General features: G+C 37.1%; 3 protein-coding genes across 7 annotated transcripts; all 3 read left to right on the top strand.

Annotated features, from left to right (window-relative positions):
• On the top strand, positions 5,335–9,064 carry LOC104734831 (transcription factor BIM1-like). Of its 4 annotated transcripts, none has more exons than XM_019235163.1 (12): positions 5,335–5,498; positions 5,676–6,098; positions 6,259–6,311; positions 6,617–7,045; positions 7,144–7,246; positions 7,331–7,467; positions 7,546–7,660; positions 7,782–7,851; positions 7,949–8,044; positions 8,157–8,509; positions 8,602–8,710; positions 8,806–9,064. In XM_019235163.1, exons 4-12 carry the CDS (start codon positions 6,850–6,852, stop codon positions 8,893–8,895), a joined length of 1,269 nt encoding a protein of 422 aa, XP_019090708.1. In that variant the 5' UTR covers positions 5,335–5,498; positions 5,676–6,098; positions 6,259–6,311; positions 6,617–6,849; the 3' UTR covers positions 8,896–9,064. The 4 variants fall into 4 exon arrangements, with proteins under 4 accessions (XP_019090708.1, XP_019090707.1, XP_019090706.1 ...); XM_019235162.1 differs by having other exon boundaries at positions 6,222–6,311; positions 7,156–7,246; XM_019235161.1 differs by having other exon boundaries at positions 6,222–6,311; positions 8,160–8,509.
• LOC104734828 (tropomyosin alpha-1 chain-like) lies at positions 11,917–15,714 on the top strand. Of its 2 annotated transcripts, none has more exons than XM_010454482.2 (5): positions 11,917–12,248; positions 12,585–12,668; positions 14,642–14,965; positions 15,098–15,316; positions 15,412–15,714. In XM_010454482.2, exons 1-5 carry the CDS (start codon positions 12,048–12,050, stop codon positions 15,565–15,567), a joined length of 984 nt encoding a protein of 327 aa, XP_010452784.1. In that variant the 5' UTR covers positions 11,917–12,047; the 3' UTR covers positions 15,568–15,714. The 2 variants fall into 2 exon arrangements, with proteins under 2 accessions (XP_010452784.1, XP_010452782.1); XM_010454480.2 differs by lacking the exons at positions 11,917–12,248; positions 12,585–12,668 and adding exons at positions 13,414–13,784; positions 14,106–14,189.
• Positions 15,495–21,404, top strand: LOC104737887 (uncharacterized ATP-dependent helicase YprA-like). The gene is made up of 21 exons (XM_010458139.2): positions 15,495–15,577; positions 15,924–16,127; positions 16,243–16,836; positions 16,936–17,619; positions 17,715–17,846; positions 17,970–18,049; positions 18,188–18,282; positions 18,378–18,445; positions 18,535–18,636; positions 18,725–18,810; positions 18,870–18,874; positions 18,913–18,967; positions 19,057–19,132; positions 19,221–19,357; positions 19,451–19,610; positions 19,696–19,875; positions 19,957–20,229; positions 20,265–20,432; positions 20,519–20,755; positions 20,840–20,998; positions 21,125–21,404. Exons 2-21 carry the CDS (start codon positions 15,948–15,950, stop codon positions 21,170–21,172), a joined length of 3,519 nt encoding a protein of 1,172 aa, XP_010456441.1. The 5' UTR covers positions 15,495–15,577; positions 15,924–15,947; the 3' UTR covers positions 21,173–21,404.

Here is a 21,404-nt window from a genome sequence, read left to right as displayed (position 1 = left end):
GAGGGATCAAAACTTGCGGCTTGCTTCTTCTACTACAGATCTTTCTTTGGAGCTTCTTGAAAAGTAAGAAAAATCTCTCCCCATTCATGGTTTCAAATCAAGTATCAACAGATTTACTTGATTGTGTTTATTTTAATCAAGTATCAACAGATCTTTTTCTTAAAACAACTCTGGTTATGTTCATTTTAATCTCGACCCTTATGAGAGTATATCAACAGATTAACTTGATTGTGCTTGACATGAACGTGTTGTTGACATGAATGTGTGCTTTTATTTTTCTGTATAGATGGAAGCCGAAACTACAAAATCCACAGGCAATTGCGGCAATGCGGATGAGAGTGCTGAACCTGAGTTGCATGAGAACACTGAAGAGACAAAATTTTCAACAGCTTCTGGGTCTGAACTATCAAAGAAGAAGTCGATAGTCTGGTTGCATTTTGTGGAGTCTGAAGTATATGGTAAGGCTAAGTGTATGCATTGTTCTGGAATGATTAGTTGTAGAACTAAGGATGGTGTCACAACTAGTGCAATGGGAGGTCACCTTAAAACATGCAAAATGATGCCTCAGGAAGAACTTGATGGTGAAAGGGATGGGAAAAATGAAACAGTCAACCTTGTTTCATCGGAATCAAGGAGATGGTAGAGCTAGTAGTAAAGTGTCGTCTTTAGTAGCATTTAGTCCGTCTGCAAGTCGCAAAGCATTGGTAGAAATGATTATCATGGATGAGTTACCTTTCAGATTTGTTGAACATAAGGGGTTCATACGTTTCATGCAGATATCTCAACCACTTTTTGTAATGCCTTGTCGCAAAACTGTGACTAGAGATGCATTAGAGATTTTTGAAGATGAAAGGAGCAAGCTTAGAAAGTTTTTTAGAAACTATAAAGGTAGTATCTTTGTGAGAGATGGTCTTCAAGAGGTACATGGTGCAATCTTAAGGATCCGATCAGCTGTTAGGTATGTTAGATCTTCACCAAGTAGGCTGAAAAGGTTTAGGGAATGTTTAGAGCATCAAAAGGTTGAGACAAAGGCTGGTCTTTGCTTAGATGTTGAGACAAGATGGAACTCCACATTTTTAATGCTACAATCTGCTGTGGCTCTCAAGAAAGGGTTTATATGTTGGAGCTAGAAGATGAGAAGTATGTTGTAGAGTTTACTAAGATCTGCAAGGCTGCACCAAGTGATAGTGATTGGGCTTATGCAACTGCTTTATCACCTATCTTGCAGTATTTTTATGATGCAACTGTGAATATTTCTGGATCTAAATATGTAACTGGCAATACATATATGAAAGAAATATTCGGTGTGGGCTGGATGATTATGAAGATGGACACAATGGGGGATGAATACAAGAAAGCTATGGCTGAAAAAATGAAGCTCAAGTTTTATAAGTATTGGGGCAATTTTGACAATACAAACATGATGATCTATGTTGCTGCAGTTCTTGATCCGCGATACAAAATGAGATGGGTAAAGTGGATGATTCAAGGTACTTATCCTAACTCTGAGGCTAGTTGTTTGATTACCAAGATCACAAACGCTTTAGACAGATTATTTGAATATTATACATCTTTGCAATTACAAGAATCAGTGGGATCCGAAGGTAATGTAAATTCAGGGTTAGATCGTTCTAAGGACAGAACACAGAGACATGTAATGATGGATGAGATGTTTGATGATGAGGAAAGTGTAGAGGCTGATTCAACAAAGTCAGAGCTGGAGTATTATTTGGATGATATTCGAGAGGATCGAAAGAATCCTGATTTTGACATATTGCATTGGTGGAAGACAACTAGATCTAAATATAAGGTTTTGTCCCTGATGGCAAGAGATATGCTGGCCATACCTGTGTCAACAGTCGCATCAGAATCTGCATTTAGTACAAGTAGTCGAGTACTAGATCGCTTTCGTAGTTCCCTCACACCAAGAGTTGTGGAAGCTTTGATTTGTACCCAAGATTGGTATCGTGACAATGATGAAGATTTAAGAGTGGAAGAAATAGTTGCTGAGCTTGAGTATATTGAATCTGGTAATATGTCTTTTTTTTTTGTTATATATCTTCTAGGTTTGTGAATTTTTATAGCTTTTCAAGTACTAATGATTGCTACTTATTATTTATAGAAGTGAAGACTTCAAATTTACAGCCATGACCAAAGCTTAATGGGTGTGTGAGGATGATGTAATCTTAGATTTTTTACCCTCTAAAATCAGAATAGTCTTTCTAGATGTTATTATGAATTTCATATATGTAACACATATTTTTCTCTCTTTTTCANATTATACATCTTTGCAATTACAAGAATCAGTGGGATCCGAAGGTAATGTAAATTCAGGGTTAGATCGTTCTAAGGACAGAACACAGAGACATGTAATGATGGATGAGATGTTTGATGATGAGGAAAGTGTAGAGGCTGATTCAACAAAGTCAGAGCTGGAGTATTATTTGGATGATATTCGAGAGGATCGAAAGAATCCTGATTTTGACATATTGCATTGGTGGAAGACAACTAGATCTAAATATAAGGTTTTGTCCCTGATGGCAAGAGATATGCTGGCCATACCTGTGTCAACAGTCGCATCAGAATCTGCATTTAGTACAAGTAGTCGAGTACTAGATCGCTTTCGTAGTTCCCTCACACCAAGAGTTGTGGAAGCTTTGATTTGTACCCAAGATTGGTATCGTGACAATGATGAAGATTTAAGAGTGGAAGAAATAGTTGCTGAGCTTGAGTATATTGAATCTGGTAATATGTCTTTTTTTTTTGTTATATATCTTCTAGGTTTGTGAATTTTTATAGCTTTTCAAGTACTAATGATTGCTACTTATTATTTATAGAAGTGAAGACTTCAAATTTACAGCCATGACCAAAGCTTAATGGGTGTGTGAGGATGATGTAATCTTAGATTTTTTACCCTCTAAAATCAGAATAGTCTTTCTAGATGTTATTATGAATTTCATATATGTAACACATATTTTTCTCTCTTTTTCAGATATCAAGGAAGAGGGACATCAAGATACATCAATCTTTTGAACTTTTTGCTTTTTTTTTTTTGTTGAACTGTTGGTAATTTGATGTATCAAACATAAATCTTATGTATTTGGTATCCCTAGTATTGTTTCTTTTACTAAAACAGGTAGTATTCATAATAATAAAAAAAAATTGACTAACCGATCGGATCCGGATATCTGTGGATATCCTAAATTTTAACGGATATCTGGATGTTCGGATATCCCATTTTCCGGAACTAGAGACAGATAATAGAATTGCACATCCGCCGGATACAAATACGGATATAGAGACCCTCAATTTAGCCGGATATCTGGCTCCGTCTCAGAGTTACTAGAAAGAGAAAAAGAACTATGCGAAAACTTGAAATCAATATTTTATATACTTACAATACTTTTTTTCAATTCGAATATTAAATATACTAAATATAGTATTCGTTAGAATACAAATGGAATATAAATATTTGATTATATTTGGGTTTAAGAAATATTTTTCCTAATATCTAATTAACTCAAATCCGTCCATACACTGACATATGTTTTTTTTTTGGGCAAATTACCCTGACATATGTAAGTTAAGTAAATGCTAGCTAAATTTTTAAAATATATGTGTATTGTATTGTATCTTGTTTACTTAATTTCGAATAAGTTAATTAGTGTTGTAACAAGTGGCATTCAACTAAATATAATATGGGTTTAGCTCACATGATCAGAGTCTTGATTATGGTTTTTTGACAATTTGTTAATGGCATTGTACAAAAGAATCGCTGTCTTTGTTCCACCTAATGTTACATACATATATGATATATCCCCACTCACACAAACACATAGACGCATACACGTACAAAATCATACTTGTCCCCCTATATTCCATCATTTGATTGCACAATTTTTACTACAAAATTAATAAGTATCGTTGCAACGTTTAGATATAAGTCAGCTCGTAAACCGGTAACCATTTCTAGCCAACCTAGCTAGGCCTTATAATTGTTCCGGAGTTTTAAATCGAACTTGTCTAAAATGATCAGGATATAGATGAAGTAAGTGCAGAAGCAGCTGAAGTGTGTATGAAATTTATGTTATCAATCCTATACGCATGATTTTCTAAACAGCGACACAAGATTAGTAAACATTTTTTATTTGTTATAAGGATTCAATTCTTATGTTTTCATTTTTGATTATAGAAAAAGGTAGAAAATGATGAGGAAACACATGGTTTCATCAACTTTATTCTTTTGCTTCATTTAAGTTTTGGTGTATTAAATTTGCGAAAATACAAGAATATCCGAGGACTTGAACACTAGTAGTATCAGATAGCTCCCCATTTTTTTAATTACTTTACTGATTTTCGTATGGTTGCATTTACATCGACGAATATTAGTCGACGTACGTACGTAATTTATATAGTAAAAAATAAAAAAGAGTGCGTTGACACGCCAAAAGCTTATAGTAATGAAAATAGGAAATAAAAAAAAGAAAAACGTCACCAACAACTACAAGCTGATTAATTGGAGTATTGAATTATGAATCCGTGAAGATTTAATGTTCGATAGATCGCCATGATTGTAGTATACTATTATGAACATATTTTTTTTTCGTATGCATGCCTATAAAAGAAAAAAGAGAGAGTTTAATTAATAGCCTGCATGTGAGTTTCAATTGCCGACAACGAATATTGAAAAATGACCATTAATTGGTAGAGTCAATGAATATAAATGTCACATAGTATTATTTAGCAGGAAAACAAATGAGTAAAAAGTTATGTTAGCAAATTATGATCCCTCGAGTCGACGATGTGATTTCGGTTAAAAGATTTTATGATTATAGAGCTATAAATTACAATAAAAAAATTTTCCGAGACTAACGAATAATATAGAAAACTTCAAATAATTTAAATAATGTAAAAGTACATACGAGCAATAATTGATTATCGCAGTAATTCTTAGAAACAATATAATACTAGTATTAAAAACTAGGAACAATATTAATGGGGATCGTCGAACACGATAACAAAACAAAAGCGTAGTAGTGTTGTGTTGTGTTGTACATCGATTAAACCAAAAACGAAACAAAGAAAGCAATAAATAAATAAGTAAAATCTGGTGCGTGTGTGTGTATTATTTTTGTTACCTTTATAAAAAAAAAAAAAAAAAAGAGCGCCGCTAAACGGATAAACCCACTCTGTTACCTTACACTAGAAAGCAACTAACCAAGAGACATCCACCACGTGACTCCGTTAGATTAACGTCGTTTAAACAACGGAGTGTTTTTTTTTTTAACGGGGAGCGTTATAATGACTGTATAAAACATTTCCGCCTTCTCGTTTTCCTCTCAAAACAGAGAGAGAGAGAGAGAGAGAGAGAGAGAGAGAGTGAGATAAGCTCTCAGGCTGATCTTTTTTTGGTTTCTTCCCGATCAGATCGAAGAGTTTAATCTCGGAATTCAAACCAAGATTTCATACAATTGTGGTTTGATTCGTTGTAGAAGAAGGTACGCCTTTGTAGCTCTAAAATCTAAACCCATTCGTTTAAATTTAGGGTTAGATTTTGACTTATACAGTTATACTCATGGGTTGACTTGAATTATGCGAAATTGAGTTGGTTTGAGCTATGAACTTTACTGAATTATGGTTATTCTTGTCTTTTGTTATTCAATTCTGTTGGACAGATCTATCAAATCCACGAATTTGGTGGTTTCCGACGATTCTTCCGGTCGAATTCCGGTTCAATTCTCGGCGAAAGCTGCACCGGAGGCCGATTTCGGTTAAATCGAGCTGGAATTTGACCAGAATTCGAGTAGTTTTCTCGGGGGAAAAGCATAATTCAGAGCCTTCTGTGCTCAATTCCGCTTCTTTGACCATCGGAGAAGACAACATCTCTATTGAATTATCTGATACAAGTCGCAGATCTGAGCTGCTAGATACATAATTCCCTCGATTTTGCCAAGAATTATCCGAGAAAGCTGCACAATTCTGATAATTCCCGCGCACAAATTATAACTTTTGTTTTGTTTTTTTTTAAAAAAAAATTCAAAAATTGTCGAAGCTGCTGTTCATGGAGCTTCCTCAACCTCGTCCCTTCAAAACCGAAGGTAACACTATTTTATCAGTTATGGTGTCAGAGAGTTTAGTTTTTACAAGATTTATTTTTTGTTTTGTTATTTGGGTTTTTTTTTTTTTTTTAATGTTGAAATAATTAAGAAGAATTTCCACAGGGAGAAAACCAACACATGATTTTTTATCGCTCTGCAGTCATTCAACCGTCCACCCAGATCCAAAGCCTACACCACCACCTTCCTCTCAAGGTATTTTAGTTTTACCGTTTTACCCTTTTCTTATACCCAAAAAAAAAAAAAAATTATTATTATTATTTAGATTCTCTTAAAGGCGTCACGTTTTTTCCGCTTCTGCGCGCGTGCATCTGATCTGACTTTAAGACGAATCATGGATCATTGCTAATTTCTTGGGGTCCTTATGGGCCCAACTCTGTTTTAAGCCCACAGAATTTTGGGGACCGTTTATGGGGTTACACATGTCCCGTATATATATATGGCTCGCCTTCGAATACATTCTCTCAATAAATCTCTTTCAACGTTTATTATGTGAGCAGGTAGTCACTTGAAAACCCATGATTTTCTTCAACCGTTAGAATGTGTTGGTGGTAAAGAAGTGATTAGTAGGATCAACACTCCCACTACTGCGTCCGAGAAGCCACCTCCACCTGCACCTCCACCACCTCTTCAGCACGTGCTTCCTGGTGGTATAGGGACTTACACTATAAGCCGCATTCCTTATTTCCATCATCATCATCAGAGAGTTCCTAAGCCGGAGTCGTCACCACCGATGATGTTCACTACTGCTGCACAAGCTAGTGGTGGTGGTAATGAAAGAAACAGGATTCTGGACGAGAATTCAAACTCTAACTGCAGCTCCTACGCTGCTGCAGCTAGCGGATTCACTCTCTGGGATGAATCTGCTTCTGTGAAGAAGGGACAGACAAGGAAGGAGAATAATGTTGGGGAGAGAGCAAACATGAGAGGTAACTAGAAAATTCATAGCATGATGTTATTTACACGTGTTTTGAAAACCACATGAAATGATGATATTAGTTTTTTTTTTTCTTTTCTTAATGTATAGCTGATGTTGCAGCTACTGTGGGACAATGGCCAGTGGTGGAACGACGGTCCCAGTCTTTAACAAATAACCATATGAGCGGTTTCAGTTCTCGCTCTTCCTCTCAGTAAGTCTCAACTCTTCTCTTTCCTCTATCACTCGGTCTATGGTCTTAAAAGGAAGATCGACTAAGGTTTTACTTTGGTTGCAGAGGATCTGGGCTTAAGAGCCAGAGCTTCATGGACATGATAAGGTCAGCAAAAGGAAGTTCACAAGAAGATGATCTAGATGATGAAGACGATTTTCTTATGAAGAAAGAAAGCTCTTCGACTAGCCAAAGCCACAGAGGTTTGTAATTTCCAAAAGTCAGCTTTACGTTTTCTTAACCGTTACAGCTTAAAGATCTGATTGATTCGTCTTTTACAGTGGATTTGAGGGTAAAAGCAGATGTGAGAGGCTCTGGTAACGATCAAAAGCTGAGCACACCTAGGTCTAAACATTCTGCTACAGAGCAACGAAGAAGGAGTAAGATCAATGATAGGTAAGTCTTGAATATGTTGTACTCATAGATATGATATGTGTAGCAAAAGCGGAGTTGGTTATAGAGTTTTTCAGCAGAGAGGCAAGACTAATCAAACATTGTTAATGGATCCCTATTGCAGATTTCAAATGTTGAGACAACTAATACCTAACAGTGACCAAAAGCGGGACAAGGCCTCCTTCTTACTAGAGGTATAACTATGATTTTCCGCCAAAATTTATGTAACAGAAGATTCTGTCTCCTCATTTTTATAATCTCTAAAATATATTCTTTTGAAACTTTATGCAGGTTATCGAGTATATTCAGTTCTTACAGGAGAAAGCAGACAAGTACGAAACCTCTTACCAAGGATGGAATCACGAACCTGCAAAGCTATTGAATTGGGTAAACACAGTCTCAAATTTTCCAACCATACCTCATTCTCTTTCTACGGGGTTGGAAACTGAAAACAAACAATCCATGTAATGTTAATCTGTTTGAACCATTTACATTACAGCAGAGAAACATTCAACAGCTGGTACCTGAAGGAACCGTTGCTTTTGCTCCAAAACTGGAAGAAGAGAAGAACAACATTCCGGTTCCGGTACTTGCAACAGCTCAAGGCGTTGCTATCGATCATCCAACATCCGCAACGACCTTTCCACTGTCGATTCAAAGCAACAATTTTTTCTCTCCTGTGATTGCGGGTAATCCTGTACCTCAGTTCCACACAAGAGTCGCGTCATCAGAAGCCGTAGAGCCAACCCCGAGTTCTCGGAGTCAAACTCAGCCATTGAAAGAAGAAGAAGAAGTAGAAGATGAGGAAATTCTTGAGGGTAACATCAGTATTTCAAGTGTTTACTCACAAGGGTAAACTAAAGACCTCTTCTTTGATCTTGTAACAGTTAAAACAAAAAGGTATTTTTACCTCTCTGTTTTTTGATAACATTTATGTGGAGCAGATTAGTGAAAACACTGAGAGAAGCATTGGAGAATTCAGGGGTAGACTTGACGAAAGCAAGCATCTCCGTTGAAATCGAGCTCGCTAAACAATCTGCGTCTTCATTCAAGGTTTCTTTATTTTTCTTTACGTTTCATTCAATTTCAAACACATTCTGTTTTGGGTTGGATCATGATAGTTTGTGCTTTTTATTTACTACTGATAGGATCATGAAGCTCGAGGACCAGTTTCTCGAACCAGAAACGAGGATGTCAAGCAAACTCGGAAACCAAAACGGCTCAAGACGGGACCATAGAAGTTCTATAAACAAAAAACCAAACACACACATCCGGTAAAAACACCAAAGTTGATTCCTCTGTTTTATTTTTTTCTAATATATATATATATATATATATATATATATTTATCTCAAAAAGGGATGATAGTTTATTATTTTAGCTATATCTTGATTGTTTCTTTTGTACATTCGAAAANATTCTTGAGGGTAACATCAGTATTTCAAGTGTTTACTCACAAGGGTAAACTAAAGACCTCTTCTTTGATCTTGTAACAGTTAAAACAAAAAGGTATTTTTACCTCTCTGTTTTTTGATAACATTTATGTGGAGCAGATTAGTGAAAACACTGAGAGAAGCATTGGAGAATTCAGGGGTAGACTTGACGAAAGCAAGCATCTCCGTTGAAATCGAGCTCGCTAAACAATCTGCGTCTTCATTCAAGGTTTCTTTATTTTTCTTTACGTTTCATTCAATTTCAAACACATTCTGTTTTGGGTTGGATCATGATAGTTTGTGCTTTTTATTTACTACTGATAGGATCATGAAGCTCGAGGACCAGTTTCTCGAACCAGAAACGAGGATGTCAAGCAAACTCGGAAACCAAAACGGCTCAAGACGGGACCATAGAAGTTCTATAAACAAAAAACCAAACACACACATCCGGTAAAAACACCAAAGTTGATTCCTCTGTTTTATTTTTTTCTAATATATATATATATATATATATATATATATTTATCTCAAAAAGGGATGATAGTTTATTATTTTAGCTATATCTTGATTGTTTCTTTTGTACATTCGAAAATCATGTTTTTTATCTCGTGGGTCCATAATCTTTTGAGACCTAAGAAGAAGACTAGTGCGACCCGGTTGTGCTAACCGCATTTTAGAACATAATCTCAAATATTCTTTTGAGGTTTTTTTATCTTTCTTTTGAGGAATATATCATTATTAAGGGGAAGGCTTCCAATGTTTTCGAGAAGCTTCCTCTGTTATGCGAAATCATTTGTTACCCTCTATATATTATCTTCTCACATTTTTATTACTTGTATGCAATACTATTTTTTGTTTGTTTGGTTTGTTTGTTACTATAGCTTATTGTAATGGTATAGATATCTCATCACTGAAAATAGCACTGTTATCGTATACACCAACTAACTTTAAGGAGCTATAACTGCAAATTATACAAGAAGTTATAGGCAATATCGATATGCTAGAGTTACACTGCATGAAGAAAATAGAGTTGGTAGACTAAACACAAAAGCAGTGGGAGAGGGAGAGAGCTGAGAACACAAGCAGCATATAAGGAGGCCACATATCAATTAGGCATGTCAATATGGTTAGGCAGGGCAAAATCTATATCAATAATTGTGCATGATAAAAAAGCAGTAGAAGAAAAGAAAACACTATCCACCATCTTCCTCTCACAGCCTCAAACCCATAACAGCCCCAAATCAGCCGAATTGCCCAGTTAGAAAACCCTCAACTAAAAATACAGAAACTAGAGAAAGCAAAGCAATACACAAAACCAAGAGATGAGTGAATGGTGAATTGTGGGAGCAAGAGAGAAACACTCTCAATTACCGAGGGCAAAGTGTTTCCATAAATCATCATCATCTTACTAGCAACATCCTCCTCATCAGCATCCATAAGTCTGCCTTATCTCCTCAAAAAGGGCTGTGCGATCCATGTAAAAGTGTGAATGAGAGTGGTAGGGCTTAAAAGGGAGCTTCTCCTCATCCTCAACAAAGCCAAGGCGGCTGGCAATGGCAATGATAGCCTGGTTGGAAGGAGGCTTAAAAGGGCGATTCTCTTCATCATCCGTATGATCAAAGCCAAGGCTGGGAACGATAGGAGGCTTAAAAGGGCCATTCTCCTCATCATCCGTATCAATGCCAAATCTGCTAACGATACAATGGTTGGAAGGAGGCTTAAAAGAGGGATTCTCCTCCTCAGCATCAAAGCCAAAGCTGCTAACGATACCTTTAGCACGGTTGAAAGGAAGCCGAGCCACGGTGGAGGAAGAAGAGGATCCGACTATGTCTTCTGAACTGGTTGCTGCAACTGACTGCCTTATCTCCTCATCAAGGGATCTGAAATTGTAAAAGTGTGACGGACGAAAAGGGCGAATCTCATCATCCGTATCAAAGCCAAGGCTGGCAATGGTAGCCTCGTTGGAAGGAGGCCGAGCCATGGTGTGGAGGAAGAAGAGGATCCGACTATGTCTTTCCCCTTACTACGAGTTATCGTCGAAGGGAAGGGAGGAGGTCTATCTTCTACTCTTGCCGTAGCATCTCCCTCCTCGTAATTTCTAAAACGGTTATTCTCCATGACCTCTTTATCAGTATCTCTCTCGAATTAGGGTTTTTACAGTTATGGTTGGAATACGTATATATTTATATATGGGCAATGTAGGACCTTGTAGCAAAAGTAACATTTTTTTGTTTTTGGTTTTGTTTTGTTTTACTTTTACGGTTTTACCAATGTTAAATTGAAACGACCTCCTTACCTTGAGCGCGTTTTAGGACCTTGTATTATTGAGATTTACAACTATGGCGCCTATATTTCGTTTTCGATCAGAATTTCCCACATCCAATAAGTAAATAAGTATGTTTTGCCAAAAATATATAAATACAGTAAGTACATTATGATTCTTATTTACTATTTGGTGATTGAAAAATAAAAATGAAATCTCTATTACATGATTCTTAATTGCCAATTTCCAAACTTAAACAAAGCATAATAATGTTAAAAGTTAAAATTAAGGGAACCTTAAACAAAGCATAATAATGTTAAAAGTTAAAATCAAGGGAACCTTAAAATTAAGGAAAGAATTCAAATTTGATCAGAAAAAAATAAAAATAAAAGAAAAGAATTCAAAAAGTCATGGGGTAAGTCCAGAGAATTGTGAAAGAAGATGAGGGTAAATTAGTAAATTAAGTTGGTTGTTTCAGATGAACGTTGGAGAAAAAAAAAAAAAAAAAGACTTGAGATCCAAAAAAGCTCAGACTCGAAGAATGAAGTTGTTTTGAATAAAAATCCAAGTCTTCTTTTTTTTTTTTTTTTTTTTTTTGGTCTATCTGTCTCTCCCTGGTCAGACCTCTGGGGGTTGTTGAGGACTAATCCTAAATCACTGAAGCAGATCTATTATACGGAGGAAGGTGAAGAAGATGTATGAGCAGCAGCAGCATTTCGTGGATTTGCAAAGCGATTCTGGATTTGGGGATGATAGCTCGTGGCTTGCCGGCGACGACGATCTCCGACTGTCTCCTCACCAATCTGTCGCCGGTACGAACTCCGGCAACGAGAATCTAGATCGTCGTCTCTTAAAAGATCTCGTTGAGATGGTTCCCCTTATCGAGCATTACATGGTAATTTTTTTTCTAACTCTCTTGGGCCGCTTTTTACGAGTTATCATAGCTCAATATCTTTGGGGTTTGAGGGGATTGCAGATTTGGTGATAGATTCATTTGGGGGATTTCGAAATTATGTCAGTGTTTTCAACGGATTTGGTTTCTTAATTTTGAGAAATTTGCAGCAATTTTGACGGATTCATGTTGAGGAAAATATCGATATGTGTAAATGTGAGAGAAATTGATATGTATTTGAGCATAAAAATCTGAAATTTCTGAGTAAATTGTAGATTTCAATGTTTTAGGTTGAATCTTTTTAATGAGCTTCTTCTTCTCATTTGAACGCTATATTAGGAACATAAAGAAAGGAGTTCGTTTAAGCGGCGTGGTTCCATGATCTACACTAAGATGCCTTCTAAAGATTCCTTGTCCAGAAGGGTAAGATGTCAATCTTCTTGTCTTGTTTGATCTCTTTATCACATCTCTTTATGGCATTTTATCCATACACTGTTGCATAGGTTATATTTAAGGCTTGTAGTGTTTGGTTTCGACTTGGTTGGGTTAACACTGGTAGGNGAGTAAACATTCCTAGTGGCAACGAAAGGAGAATGGATCCAACTAACTTGAAGGGAGCCAAAGTAGAAGAAGAAGATAGACCTCCGACGATAACTCGTAATAAGGGGAAAGACATAGTCGGATCCTCTTCTTCCTCCGAAAAATTGCCTCCGACGATAGCTCGTAATAAGGGGAAAGACATAGTCGGATCCTCCGCGAAAGTAGATAGAACTCCGCGAAAGTAGATCCTCTTCTTCCTCCACCGTGGCTCGGCTTCCTTTCAACCATGCTAATGCTATCGTTAGCCGCTTTGGGTTTGCCCAAAAAGAAAGAAATAAATAAGTAATAAGTACATTATGATTGTTATTTACTATTTGGTGACTGAAAAAATAAAAAATGAAATCTCTATTACATGATTCTTAATTATCAGTTTCCAAACTTAAACAAAGCATAACAATGTTGAAAAGTTAAAATTAAGGGAAGTAAAAGAAGGAAGAGATGGTTTAAAAGGAAAGAATTCAAAAAGTCATGGGTAAATCCAGAGAATTGTGAAAGATGATGAGGGTAAATTAGTAATCTTAAGTTGGTTGTTTCAGATGAACGTTGGAGAAAAAAAAAAGATTGAGATCCAAAAAAGCTCAGACTCGAAGAATGAATTTATTTTGAATAAAAATCCAAAGTCTTCTTTTTTTTTTTTGGGTCTATCTGTCTCTCTCTGGTCAGACCTCTGGGGGTTGTTGAGGACTAATCCTAATCACTGAAGCAGATCTATTGAGGAGGAAGGTGAAGAAGATGTATGAGCAGCAGCAGCAGCAGCATTTCGTGGATTTGCAAAGCGATTCTGGATTTGGGGATGATAGCTCGTGGCTTGCCGGCGACGACGATCTCCGACTGTCTCCTCACCAATCTGTCGCTGGTACTAACTCCGGTAACGAGAATCTAGATCGTCGTCTCTTAAAAGATCTCGTTGAGATGGTTCCCCTTATCGAGCATTACATGGTATAGATTTTTATTTATTTTCGAGTTATCAGAGCTCAATATCTTTGGGGTTCGAGGGGATTGCAGATTTGGTGATTGATTCATTTGGGAGATTTCGAAATTATGTCAGTGTTTTAGACGGATTTGGTTTCTTAATTTTGAGAAATTTGCAGTAATTTTGACGGATTCATTTGGGGGAAAATGTCGATATGTGTAAAATGTCAGAGAAATTGTTATGAATTTGAACATTAAAAATCTGAAATTTCTGAATAAGTTTGTAGATTTTAATTTTTAGGTTGAAATATTTTTTGATGAGCTTTCTTCTCATTTGAACGCTATTAGGAACATAAAGAAAGGAGTTCGTTTAAGCGGCGTGGTTCCATGATCTACACTAAGATGCCTTCTAAAGATTCCTTGTCCAGAAGGGTAAGATGTCAATCTTCTTGTCTTGTTTGATCTCTTTATCACATCTCTTTATGGCATTTTATCCATACACTGTTGCATAGGTTATATTTAAGGCTTGTAGTGTTTGGTTTCGACTTGGTTGGGTTAACACTGGTAGGGTACTCAAATTAATGATTTGAATTTGTTATCTTTTCCTTTTGGGGTATGAGCTGATATCAGCTTGGATAATGACTTAACTCATAATTTGTGTATCCATAAGGGGTTATAGGTGTTTTTAGTTATTATTATGAGATGTACATTCTTGTAATGATGGATCTCTGTTTTTTGGAGCACTGGTGTTTTCAAACTTGGTTAAATAAACTTCTTTGGGTGGTTTTGGGTTTTCATTTTCCTTGCCAAATGTTTACTCAATGTTTTTCCAATGCTCGGCTGTATAACTTATTCACTTGTATTTGCATGTATCTGATCTAAAGGGAAGAAATGGTTCTCAAACAGTCCCAGGAAAAAAGAAGAGAGACCCTGAGGGCAATAGTGATGCTGCTATGAACAATTCTTTGGAAGATGGTGAAAACACAAAGGCTTTGGCTGGTGCAGAAAAGGAAGAACTTACTAGACTAAGAGAGCAAGTGAATGACTTGGAGACAAAATTATCGGAGAAAGAAGAGGTTTTAAAGTCAATGGAAATGTCAAAGAACCAGGTAAACGATATCCAAGAAAAGCTTGAAGCAACAAAGCGATTGGTTGCTGAGAAGGACATGTTGATGAAGTCTATGCAGTTACAATTATCGGACACAAAGGTAGCCTTTTTCAATTATCTGTCTTTAGATTTTTCCTTTGTGTTTACTTGGTTTTAAACAAAATGGAGAATACTCAGTTTGCTTCTGCACTTACCTCACTTGTTGATAGCTTCCTTTCGCTGTTTCCACTAGATCAAACTTGCAGACAAGCAAGCTGACCTTGAGAAGACTCAATGGGAAGCAAAGACATCAGGGACGAAGGCAATCAAGCTTCAAGAACAGCTAAATACTCTTGAAGGAGAAATCTCTACGTTCACTCGGGTATTCGAAACTCTGGCGAAACCCGATTCCAAGATAACCGGCAGGGATTATGATGCAAGACCATATGAATTTGATCATCTTCCATATCTTGTAAGTCATAAACCACACTACGATCATCTCTCTTTTTTTTTTTTTATCTTTTTACCCGGAGTAATATCTAAAGCTGCAAAATGCATTAACAACAGGACGATGTAGATGAAACTGAACTGAGGAAAATGGAAGAAGCAAGATTAGCTTATATTGCAGCTGTGACTACCGCAAAGGAACGAGAAGATGAAGAATCTCTGGCTATAGCTGCTAAAGCACGAGCATACCTGCAATCACTAGCCTTTACATATTAATCATCTTGAGGTACCTTTTTATAGGATTTGTCACTCCTTGGTTGTGTTTTTAGGTGTATTTAGATTTGTACCATGAAAAAAATTGGAGAAGAAACACAAAGTTATGGTTTCCCCTAAATCAATGAACGCAACTCGAGTTTTTGTTTCTTCAAATTATGAGCATGTATGATGATGATGTCTCCGTCGAACATATAATAATATATCCGAATTTCAGATCGTATTATAAAAATAGTTCGCACGTGCGGAATCCACTAACCTGTGTCAAAAAATCCCGCGCCATAGCCCATCAATACGATGTCGGTTTGAAAGCCCAACAAAGTCTCACAAATAAAAACTTCTTTCTTTGTTAATGGAAGGAAAAAAAGAGTAAAAGTTCGGTAATGGCGAGCGAGAGACGAAGCAGCGGCGGAGACACTGTTGCGATCTCTGTCCGAAGCATTACCGGCGAATCGACGACCGTTCACGTTTCCTCCGACGGGACAATCCATGACCTTAAGATTGCCCTAAAATCCTCTTTCCCTCCCGCTTCTTTTTTTCCCAATTTCCATCTGTATTTCAAGGTAATGCTTATGATTACAAGTTTCGTTTTTTTGTTTCTTCCCTTATCAAACCCTTCTTGGGAAATATCCATGCTCTTTTGAATCGTTTACAATTTAGAATTTTTATCTTTTGTAGAAAAATAAATTGAGTTTGAAGAGTAGAGTTGCTGCTGTTGTTAACAATGACGGTGAGTTCGTGAGTTTGGTTCCGTATGTTAAGAAGGAACATCCACAGAATCCAAAACCCGATTTATCAAAACCCTCATTGAGTTCTTCTGTGAGGATTCCAAAATATTCAACCTTGAAAGATGAAAACGGTAAAGCAGCTGAGAACCATTGTGTTGGGGAGAAACGAAAACGGGATCAAGAAGCGTGTCCATATGGGTTCTTTGATGGTGTTTTGGAGTCTGATTGTAATGATGCATTTAAGGGTCAGAAAACAGAGAAGCTTGCTGGGGTTTTGAAGTCTAGGAATTGCTTGACATCTCCAAGTTCTACAAAATGCTTGATGTCATGGGATACAAGAACTAGCTCTTTGTGTTCTTGTCCAGATTGGATGAAGTTGTCTATGGAGACATTCGCGTTTCTGAATCTTTTTTCGTCTCTTATTCAATCAATGGGAGAGAAGTTGTATATAAACCGCTTGAAGGAATCTCTTTTCCGGTTAGCAATGTCTGGAGTTCGTGTTGGTATACAAGATGTTAAGAATCTCTCAGTTATATGCCCCAAGGTGATTGTTCTATATCTTTTTTTTTCAAGTATACTTACTTATTTTGTGACTAAATGTTTTGTATGTAACCATAATGGTTGTTCGCAATGGTTGTTGTAGGTTGTAAAGGTTATCACTGATGACTTTGAAGCTGTGAACCATGAGAATGCTATAGTTATAGCTGATTATCCGGAGACAGATGTAAAACCAGGTCGTAAGAAAACTTCACTTGCAAAGGTCTTTAGTGCCATGAAAAAACGGGAGACTTCCTTTAAGTCTGAATTGTGGGAGTCAATCAAATCAGTGTTGGTAAAGAATAGAGGTGAGTGTGGAATAGCTATTTCCTTGGAGGACATGCTTAAATTTGCCAGCGAAGGTAGAGATTTTGGTGGAAACAAAGCTAAAGAGGCTGGGAAAGCCACTTCTTTCTCTGGTTCTCGTAAACCCCAGTCTTTGTGTCATGACACAAATTCACTGCAACCATCGGAGATGGTCGAACATCTCAGGAATGGTATTGGATCTAAAGGACAGGTTGTACATGTTGAAGTTATCAATGCTAGAAAAGCTGCCTGCGTCGAAATGTTAGATGAGCTCTCAGAAACCACCAAGTCTGCCTTGAAACGAATTGGACTCAATAAATTTTACAGCCATCAGGCTGAAGCAATTTCAGCAGCCTTGTCTGGGAAGAATGTTGTGGTTGCAACTATGACTTCCAGTGGAAAATCTCTTTGCTATAATGTGCCAGTCTTTGAGGAATTGTGCAAAGATACAGATTCTTGTGCCTTGTACTTATTTCCGACCAAGGTTACTCATCTTGTCTCTTTTCTTTTGAGTTTTTGTATGCTTAAGAGATCTTAAAACTGCTATAATAGAAAGGGACTCTCTGTTTGTTTGATTAGGCCTTAGCTCAGGATCAATTAAGAGCATTGTCTGATTTGATAAAAGGATACGAAGAAAGCATAAACATGGGAGTGTACGATGGTGACACTCCTTATAAGGATAGAACAAGGCTGAGGAGTAATGCTAGACTGGTAATGTCTTATTGTCATTTTTTCCCCAATAGATTAGTGATTCATTCACTCAGTTTCATCTGAATTCCGAAGACATAGTTCTCTAACTAACAAGTCTAACATTATTGGAATTTATGCATGTAGCTGATCACAAATCCCGATATGTTACATATGTCAATTATGCCTCTCCATGGACAATTTAGACGGATTTTATCTAACCTTAGGTAACACATCTTCCTATATATGTCCTCTCATTTTAAGTTTGACTAATTTCAATGGAAGCATTGCAAGACATGAACTGGTTTAGAGAGGAACAAGCCAATATATCGTTAATGATTTAAGTTCTAAGTTGATTATTTCAGGTATGTTGTGATCGATGAAGCCCATACTTACAAGGGACCATTTGGCTGCCACACAACCCTTATATTGAGAAGACTTCGCCGCCTGTGCTCTCATGGTGCAATACTGATCCCATGGTTAAACCAATATAGCCTTCATTACGAATTTCGTCCATTTAGACTTTGAATTGATCAAACATATCTTACTTTTCAGTTTATGGTGTCAATCCTTCTTTCATATTTTGCACTGCAACTTCTGCTAATCCTCGACAACATTGCATGGTAGGCCTACATTACCAATCATCTGTATAAAATATTCGCCTCTCCAAATCTATCATACTGGATCAAAACGTGATTTGCTATTGGTGTAGGAGCTTGCAAACCTATCTGAGCTCGAGCTGATAGAAAATGATGGAAGTCCTTCCTCTGAAAAGCTTTTTGTCCTGTGGAATCCATCAGTTCTTCCAACAAGTGTATAATTCAGTTTCCTTGATTTTTTTTTTTTGTAACCAATTCTAAAACTTTATTTACTCAATGTTTCCTTAATCTATTGTATCACAGAAACCTGAAGAAAGTTCGAAATTCGTGAGCAGTAGTGAAGCTGCTGCAGGTAAACCATATGGAACTGCTGCCGATACACCATCAAGGTAATTTTTGAGTCNTTATTTCCGACCAAGGTTACTCATCTTGTCTCTTTTCTTTTGAGTTTTTGTATGCTTAAGAGATCTTAAAACTGCTATAATAGAAAGGNTGCATTGCTTTTTGTCCATCTCGCAAACTCTGTGAACTTGTTTTATGTTTGACGTAAGTCCTCTTGTTTACCGCTGGTAGTAAAACAAATCACACTAGAGTATTTGATTGATGGAGTTTGACATCCGTTAAATATGCCGCAGACGTGAAATTCTAAAAAAGACTGCCCCTCATTTGGTTGAAGCCATATCCTCATATCGTGGTGGCTACATTGCTGAGGTACATTTTCTATTTTTATGTGTCTGAACTTTGGTGTTGTTTGTAGATGAATTGCGTTTACCAGATCAATATTTTCAATATTTTGCAGGATCGGAGGAAAATAGAGAGCGATTTATTTGGTGGAAAGCTTTGTGGTATTGCTGCAACAAACGCACTTGAGTTGGGGATTGATGTTGGTCATATCGATGTAACTCTTCATTTAGGTTTTCCCGGCAGTATTGCCAGGTAAATCAGTTTGATTGGTTCTTTTATTTTCTCTCTTAGAACTGAAATTCCATAAGGTGCAGCTGACAATGACTGATCACTTTTGAGTTTCAGTCTTTGGCAGCAAGCCGGGCGATCTGGAAGACGACAACGGCCTTCTCTTGCCGTATATGTTGCCTTTGCTGGTCCGCTTGATCAATACTTCATGAAGCTCCCGAACAAACTCTTTCGTAGCCCAATTGAGTGCTGCGTTATTGATTCTCAAAACGAGCAGGTTAGTAGTATACTGTTTGGATTCTTGTGCCAACTAACTCTAGCTGAGATTATACTGACTTGCTTTGATACTTTTCTTCTTGTAGGTCCTTGTGCAGCATTTGGCTTGTGCTGCTCTTGAGCATCCGTTGAGCTTGCAGTATGATGAACAACACTTTGGTGCTGGCATAAGCGACGCTCTTGGGTCACTCAGGAACAAAGGATACTTGAGTTTTGATCCATCCCGTGATTCTGCTTCTAGAATATGGACCTATATTGGTCGAGAGGTAAATATCCGAGCAGTTACTTTGAAAAATACAACCCAAAACCTAGTTTCATTGCTACTTTTCTGGTTAACATTTTCTCAGAAAAAGCCTACTAAGAAAGTCTCTATCCGGGCCATAGAGACGGTAAGATACAGAGTCATGGAAAAAAAAAGTGAAGATCTTCTCGATGAAATCGAGGAAAGCAAAGCCTTTTTCCAGGTATATGAAGGAGCTGTTTATATGAACCAAGGAGGGACCTATCTGGTCACGAGTCTGGATACAAAAGAAAAGATAGCTTTGTGTGAATTAGCAGACGTTGACTACTATACCAGGACTCGGGATTACACTGATATCCATGTAACTGGTGGTAAAACTGTAAGTATAAATTCATTGCTAAGTTTATGTTTCAGGCTTACGTATTAAAGGCTCTTAAGAACCAACTTAATAGGACAACAGCACAAAGCAATGCATGTAGAGTGACAACAAAGTGGTTTGGATTTCTTCGTATCCGAAGAAAAAACGATGAAGTAATTGATGATGTTGAGCTTTCACTCCCAAGTTACTCTTACCAATCACAGGTTTGTCTTCAACCTGCAGCCTCACACACACATACTCTTACTCTTTGCATTGTGATTTTTAAATCTGATTTATGGATAATAAATAGGCTTTTTGGATTCAAGTCCCTGAGTCAGTAAAATCAGAAGTGGAGGGGAATAAGTTGTCATTCCGTGCTGGTTTACATGCCGCTTGTCACGCTCTTCTCCACGTTGTTCCACTATTTGTGCGTTGCAGCTATTCAGACTTGGCTCCAGAATGTCCAAATCCGCAAGAGCAACGCTATTTCCCATCAAGAATCTTACTATATGATCGTCATCGTGGAGGAACTGGCATCTCCGCCAAGGTAAATTGTGAAAGCAAAAAATCTCAAAAGATTTATTTGTTGAATTTGGATGATAAGTAACTCTTGAACATTTCTGCTCTGCAGATCCGTCCAATGTTCACTGAGCTTCTAGAAGCGGCTCTTGATCTCTTAGAGTCTTGCCGCTGCTCAGCTGAAACTGGTTGCCCAAGTTGCGTTCAGAATTATGGTTGCCAAGGGTACAATGAGCTCATACATAAGGAAGCAGCCATCATGATCATACAGGTAACAAAACAAAACAATAACTATTTTGTTTCTTTCTCACTTTTTCCTATATATATATATATACATTACCAAAACTTATGAACACAAAGCCTGATCCTTGTTCTTATCTAATAATATTGCGTATAGGGAGTCTTGGAGTCGGAGAAATCATATTTCCAAGATGAATCATCATGAGAGTCATGTGGCCGGACCGGATCGGAGTTTACACTTTACAGTAGCTAATTAAAAAGAAAAAATCATTTAAATAGATTTGATAGGCAAACTGCTAATTGCAGAAGATTTAGTGACTAGTTTAACAACAACACGAGAACAAAAAACTTGCGTCATTCTTTAATTTTTTTTGGTTTGTTCATAATACAATTCAGTGTAATTTACTTATTAATAAATAATGTTCCCACAGTATTAT

This window comes from Camelina sativa, chromosome 13 (assembly GCF_000633955.1).
Source record: "Camelina sativa cultivar DH55 chromosome 13, Cs, whole genome shotgun sequence".
Classification (NCBI taxonomy): Eukaryota; Viridiplantae; Streptophyta; class Magnoliopsida; order Brassicales; family Brassicaceae; genus Camelina; species Camelina sativa.
The sequence above is the reverse complement of the archived record's forward strand: the minus strand, read 5'-3'. Positions and strand labels throughout refer to the sequence as shown.